The 7,073-nt window shown below is 41.1% G+C and overlaps 1 protein-coding gene across 2 annotated transcripts; it reads left to right on the top strand.

The window, feature by feature from the left end:
• Positions 1-1,019: 1,019 nt before the first annotated feature.
• lgals8b (galectin 8b) lies at positions 1,020-7,073 on the top strand. Of its 2 annotated transcripts, XM_072690268.1 has the most exons (8): positions 1,020-1,193; positions 1,420-1,508; positions 1,689-1,899; positions 4,123-4,242; positions 4,335-4,361; positions 4,456-4,544; positions 5,246-5,411; positions 6,154-7,073. In XM_072690268.1, the coding sequence occupies exons 1-8, from the start codon at positions 1,155-1,157 to the stop codon at positions 6,301-6,303; spliced, it is 891 nt and encodes a 296-aa protein (XP_072546369.1). In that variant the 5' UTR covers positions 1,020-1,154; the 3' UTR covers positions 6,304-7,073. The 2 variants fall into 2 exon arrangements, with proteins under 2 accessions (XP_072546369.1, XP_072546368.1); XM_072690267.1 differs by lacking the exons at positions 1,020-1,193; positions 1,420-1,508 and having other exon boundaries at positions 1,516-1,899.

The raw sequence follows: 7,073 nt of genomic DNA, 5'->3' as shown, positions 1-7,073 counted from the left end.
TTATCAGAGAATGGGTAATTGGCCTTTAGGTCATTTAGGCCTTCTAAATTTGGTAGAATTAAAGCTAAATTATTAAGAAAGAGTCATTTTAAAGGGCACATATCATAAAAAAATGAATATCCAGTAATTTTTGGAATACAAAAATGTATGTAGTATGTGAGTCACAAAAACCAACATATTTACATACAGCACCTACAGCAGTTTAGCTTTATACCCCTCTAGCCCACACCGGGCGGCAGGCAGCAGGGTGCCAATAGGATCATGTTTCTATTCTACTGGCCTAAGAGTTGCGAGGCCCTGTGAACCATCTGGCTTTTTAAAAAATGGTTATTTCTTATGAGTTTATACTGAGTGTTAAACACTTTCAAAGCCAATGTCCATTCTGTGTTTACACCAGCTTATCCCCTCAGAACTGCATCCTAAAAAAGATTAACAGACTACATGCAATAACAATTTTTAATATTTAGTGTTTTTAGTATTTAGTTTTATAACATCCCAGTTAATCCTACATTTATTAACTACACTAAAAAGTCAAAGATTACTAAGTAATATACCTTTAGAGAGAGAGAGAGAGAGAGAGAGAGAGCAGTGAAAGTGCCATTCCTTACTGATAGGTCTTTCGCGTACGAGTCGGCTCTTTTTACAGGTGAGTCGACTCATGTTGAAGATCCATTATCAGTTGGATCAGTTGAAGTGCATCCACTGAAACGTCTTCCATATGTGTACATACAGAGCCAGGACTGTAAGAAATTCTGTAATAATAATAATAATAATAATAATAATAATAATAATAATTGTGGTTCAATATAATAAAGCGAATGAAAGCTCGATACCTGTTCGCTGGTGAATCGAATCTCTTGCTATCCAGCAACTTTGAGATCCGAGAGTCACAGAGTCATTATTATTCATGTTGTTAACACATCTGACTTAGTATCTGATTATGTATTTATTATGTATTTTGCAATTAGTACCTAATGTGCGTTTTAAAAACAACTTAAAGAAAGAATCGACTCGTCTCAGCGAACCGAGCCAACTGAGCTGACTCACTGAACAGAGCTCCATCACTGTTTGGCACAATGGCGATTTGAGCACGTAAACACCGCACAAAATCGGACAAACCAGCGGCTGCTCACACATTTCTACACGTTTACCAAATGTCCGTGGCCAATGCGAGGCAGACTGTCTTCAATCCGGTACGTTAGCGCGTGTTTTCGGGCTTATTTAGAGAGATTCCCCCAGCCTGACTGGTACTGATGCAGCTAGCAGCAGAGATGCGGTTTGCAGGGAGCTGAAGGCAGCCTGAGAGATAAACGTGTCGACTACGTTGAGCTGTGTTGGAGTAATCAGCTGTAGCTCTTTCATATCCAGTCCACTCTGTTGTTGTTGATAATCTCCTAAACACCCTCTACTTCATTCCAGGTAGTTCCTTTCACAGGAACGATAGCAGGTGGGCTCCATCCAGGAGAGATGGTTGTTATTCAAGGCTGTGTCCTCAATGAAGCTGACAGGTAGGACAGTTACAGGCACATTAACCTGGATTAGCCTTTACTCACCTCCATGTCTCTAACAGTCCCATGGGAGGCCTGCAGGAATCTGCATCTGCAGTGGTGCTTGTACTTGGTAGGTTCCTCTGTAGGCCTCATGGCCCACTTTCTCAACCAGTTGCCACTGGGCTCTGACTCCCACAGGTTCCAGTTTGACCTGGGCTGTGGCAGCAGCACCAAACCTCGGGCAGACATCGCCTTCCACTTCAACCCTCGCTTCAGGAACCCTCCCAGCATCGTGTGCAACTCTCTGCAGCAGGGCAGCTGGGGTCGAGAGGAGAAACTCGATCAGATGCCCTTCAGACAAGGAGCATCCTTTGAGACAATCATCCTGATCCATGAAGATGTCTTCAAGGTAAGGCATTAAATGCACTGGTTGAAACCTAGGAAGAGAGCAGTGAGCTAATCTGGCATGTGAGGAAGGTCTGCATTCCCAACACAGCGTCTTTAAGTAGAAGCTTATATTTGGGCTTATGATCATCCTGAGGTGGAAAGGAATTGTAACCTGCTCTAATTTGCAATCAGTGCATTTTTTTATTACAGATAAAACATGATTCTTTGCTTTTAAAGCCATAATTCAGTCTTTTGGATGTAAACAGTGGGTTTGGTGTCAAATGGTTCACTGTAGACTCATGATGGGTTCGAGTGGTGTTGGAAACTGGGAAATACCATTTGTACCACTTGTAAAGTGAGCTCGAACAGCCAAGTGCAAATGGGAAACTCTGGATTCTAGGCGATACACGAATGTAGGAGATTTACATTTACATTTACGGCATTTAGCTGACGCCCTTATCCAGAGCGACTTACAAGGTTACTCATATTACAGAGGTGGGCCAATGTAGTGTTAGGAGTCTTGCCCAAGGACTCTTATTGGTGTAGCACAGCATAGTTACCCAGAATGGTGCCCACATGGTGTGGGCCGTGGCAGGTAGTGGTGTTATCTGTTGCGCCACACCAACCACCACCAGGAGATGTGATGTATATTGCAACCTTTATTCTTTTCTATATGGTTTTAAATTCAGTTTTTAATTAATTTATTTTTTTTTGCTCAGCTGACTTTTTTTTTTAATTAATTTGATATTTGACAGTGTTTGTGGACAGCATCATGTCATTGTTTTCTGATATTTTCTGGATCTCCATGCGTAGTGGGCGGATCTTCTGACAATCCCCCGAACTGAAGTACTTACTAGTTACACATCTGTTATTTACAACCTTCCAATGAGCACTGCGTCCCAGTTAAACTGGGATGCTGGAATGTCCCAGATCCAAGTATGAAATTTTAACTGGTATTTTAACTGGAACGCCCCCACAAGTCAAATTTCCTATTCGGAAAGTCAGGAGAGCCTCACCAAGCCAGAGTTCAAAATCCAGGATGGCTGCACCGTACATCAACAGTAGTAACAGCAGCAGGGTTATACAGTTTATCAGCACTTCTATCTGTGTGTGCCTTTTTAAATTAGTCCTATACACATATGGTACTGTCCAACTTGTGGACATGATGTCTGTGGACATGATCCCACTAGTATTACTAACAATGCGGACCTTGGACATAAGAAGTGGGACATATTTTGGTTAGACTCAAACCAAACTGGTTGGATTGTCAAATCCTTTAGCTGACCTCAGAGATTAATGGATCGCAGCATTAGCAAGTGGGATGTTTAGTGGTGACAGAAACCAGGAGTGGCTATGACTACAACCCAGGTCTGCGCGACATGGTGAAAATACTATATCACTATTATTTAAAGACATTTTTCACTACGCTAAACACATCAGTAGCGACAGATTTTTAAAAACTACCATTCAGATCTTCTCCCAGACCGAGTACAGTGATTATTATTCAACATCTGCTGCTCTTCTTCCAACTAAACCAGTCTAATTACACTCATTTGTAATGAAACCTGCAGCCGATCAGTGTTTATTAAGCATCCTTGTGTATCACGGTAACATGATTTATCGCGATACAGTAAAATATTGTCATATTGCCCAGCTCCAGCTACAACCCAAATATAGCCATTTTGTTTATTATCCAAAACCCCCAGTGAACCCTCTGAGTTGTAGATGTATGTATGATGATAAAGGTAAGATAGAGGTACATCTTGAAATAGCAATGTTTTTGTTTTTTTGTTTTTTGGGGGGGGGGGGGCGGCTTCATATGTCTTTCTATACAGTGCAAATGTCTAGACAATGAACCATATCACATTAAACCACTGTGATTGGTGGATCCACTGAAAATCAGTGCATTTCCCCTCTAAAGTCAACCCGAAATCAGAACAGGCTTTTTCTTTTTTTAAGCTTCATTAGATTGCATCTCTGATCATATTAAGCACATATTTATCATGCATAATGACACAATTCTGACTCACCCTGCACCAGCAGACAGGGAAATAGCATGTCATCTCCACCTCCCAAAACCCTCTGGAAACCCAGAAACCCTTGCCTGATACTGAGCCTTATTCAGAAATGTGTCACAGTGTGTAAAGTAAATGTTTTGCAGTTTCCAACAGTTACATTGATTTTTATTTTTTTGTGAGGCTACTTTATCTGTACGTTGTTGCTGATTGGTCAGTCACTCCTCTAGGTGGCAGTGAACGGTACCCACGTACTGGAGTACAAGCACAGAATCCCTCTGGAACGGGTCGACACGTTCTCCATATCAGGAAAGGTCAAAATACATGCCATTGGCTACGTCCCCAACTCAGTAAGTAGCTTTGGTTCTTCTCTCCTGCCCTCACTGAGTTTAGAGCTGAGTCAGCCGGGTGATCGCTCTAATGTTCTACAATCTCCTCACAGGCAATATTTTCAGAATCAGGTGATTTGGTAAGTTCATATTTCCCATTATTACAGATTACTAATGCTGGCATCCTCTAAAGGCAATGCTTTTTATACAGTGCCATGATTTCTTCTCCTAAAGAGTATACCCTACAAAGGCAGTATACTTAAAGGGCTCAGATCAGGACAGCACATCACAATAAAGGGCCACATCAGCTTATTCCCTCACAGGTGCGTACACATCTGGGTCTTTTCTGGGGACGCACTGATCTGGGAATTTGTGGGCCATTTGTGCTGATGTGAGTGTGATATCAGATCATAACCCAGCTAACATGTCCATGCGGGGCCTGTGTAGATATGTAGGTTCCATATTGGCCCCACATATGGGTCAGTGATGCCCACCAGGGTCAGTAATGGGATCAGGAGGGGTTAAACATGGGACCTATCTGGGTTGTACATTGCATATGGGACCTAGATGGGACTCATGTGAGATTAAGGTGGGATGTAACAATGGGGCCCAACTGGGTCCTTGGAAAAAACACATGAATAAACCCATTCAGAGCCCAACTGGAGCCCATGTGAGCCCCACATGAGCATGTTGGCTGGGAAACATTTAGTAAATGGAGAAACAGAGACTACAGGGTACGAAAGTCTGACATTTATTTAATTTATTAGTTAGATAATAATATAACTAATATATAATATATAATAAATGCAGTAATCTGATTAAAATGCAGATATTGTAATGCAGAAGTCCAGCATCACCTCTCTGCTCCTTTGGAGATTAATAAATAGTTCAGTAAATATCAGTCAACTCTAAAGATCAGTCTAGTGTTAGTTACTTTTGATAGATTCTAGTAACCCTGGTATTTTCTGCCCTGTCTGTCTAATATCACATGATAAAAGTAATTTTTTTGTTCTTCGTTTCTCAGTTTTACTATAAACCTGAGATGCAGCCAGTCAGAAAACATTGCCCTGCACCTCAACGCTCGGATGAAATCAAGCATGTTCGTCCGCAACTCTTTCTTAAGCCAGTCATGGGGCCCGGAGGAGCTTGAGCTGTCGTCTTTCCCATTCTCTGCTGGGAAATACTTTGAGGTATTGCTGAGTCATGTTACTCAAGAACGAGGCAACTTGCTTTCATGATAACGGTGGTCTGCAGGAAACCAAGTCTCTTAGCTATCTATAAGCAGCTGATAAAATCAAATAAAAGATTCAAATCATGGAAAGATCAACTCCTGATACTGGATCAGAGCACTGATATATTGTTAAGGAGAGGACCGAACACCAGCTCTAGCACAGCACCCAGTTGGATACATTGTAGGAATGGTTTGACAAACCTCTTCTTTGCAGTGATGGTCACTTTGGGTCTTCAGTTCTCCCAATCTATCACCTGAAGGCTGACCAGTGAGATGCTGCTGCTGGGGTTACATGCTTCACTGTGAAATTCTGCATAATTACAAAGCCATTTAGCTTACTAGACATATTAGTAGGCATTTTGCACGTTGCAAGTTGCTCCAGAAATGTGACATTGTGAGAGACCTGCAAAAAAATGAGAAATTGAGGCACTTTCACCATGATTTTATATATGTATACACACACACATTATATATATATATATATATATATATATATATATATATATATATATATATATATATATAAAATAATCTGTATTGGGCCAATATTAGTAGTAGCCTAGCAGAATCTTCAGACCTCATACTGGCCGATCCCTTCCTGGTAGGTTCTTCTGCTCTTAGAAAAAGGATGGTGTCCTCTAGAACTCGGAAACACATTGACCACATCATCTTCACTCTGATGTTCTTTTCTGTCTCCTCAGATAATCGTCCTGTGCCAATCACATCAGTTCAAAATGGCTGTAAATGGAGCCCATCTGCTGGACTACAGGCACAGAGTGCAGGACCTGAGCTCCATTAACCAGCTGGAGGTCCTGGGGGATTTGGAGTTACAGGACATTAAGCTGTGGTGACTCGGTCATCAGCAAATGGGACGTTGTGTTTCATTTGTATTTCAGCCCTTTTCACCCTAGTTCAGCTATCGGTATCACAGAGAGGTTGTCTATATTTCTTTGTCTTGGCCTTGTGTAAGAGAGTAAGAGGTGAGTTTCTGAAACGTGAACATTCAGATGGAAGGCTAAACTGAAATCTGCAGCTTTTTCCTGCTTTAGTTTTTGTAGGAGGAGATGGAGAATCTGGACTTTTGGGAAAGGAGAGTTTATAATAGAATAAACAAATGAAGTGGCTCAGCTTCGTCAGTAAGACTATAATGTGGTCCAGAGCACTGCTACGTAATTAAGTATATAGTCAGTATCAGTAACTAGCTAGCCAGTGGCAACACCTACATGCCTTATATGCTACAATGTGAGGAAAGAAGCATTTTACAAGCTTGAAACAGTTTTTTAAAACTAAACCACCACAAGCAGTTGCTGCCTCTCAAAGCAGGTTAGAAAAGGCATGTATGCAGTTAATTAAGTCATTAATTGGAATGCCAGTGTTCATTATAAATTCTCTAAGATCCTGAATTGCTTGAATGGATATCCTGAAGTGACAGAGGTACGTGTTTAAAGGCCATCGTAGACTTCTGGTGTAAAAGGAGGACTGTATGAGGAAACAAGGGGCAAATGGACTGTTACAGAGTAATAGCGTTCCTGGTAATGTACTTTATAGATTACTGATCTCTAAAAGCATGTAAAATGGTTTTCAATAAATATATGGTGAAAAATATAGCTTACAATATTCA

This window comes from Salminus brasiliensis, chromosome 10, assembly GCF_030463535.1.
Source record: "Salminus brasiliensis chromosome 10, fSalBra1.hap2, whole genome shotgun sequence".
NCBI classification, from domain to species: domain Eukaryota; kingdom Metazoa; phylum Chordata; class Actinopteri; order Characiformes; family Bryconidae; genus Salminus; species Salminus brasiliensis.
Note: the sequence above shows the minus strand (reverse complement) of the source record. Positions and strands in the feature narration are given on the sequence as shown.

Coding starts and splice junctions, on each gene's coding strand:
- lgals8b (XM_072690267.1), top strand. CDS start 1,558: ATGTCTCTAACAGTCCCATGGGAGGCCTGCAGGAATCTGCATCTGCAG. Junction 1,900..4,122: donor TCCATGAAGATGTCTTCAAG/GTAAGGCATTAA, acceptor TCACTCCTCTAG/GTGGCAGTGAACGGTACCCA. Junction 4,545..5,245: donor ATCAGCTTATTCCCTCACAG/GTGCGTACACAT, acceptor TTCGTTTCTCAG/TTTTACTATAAACCTGAGAT.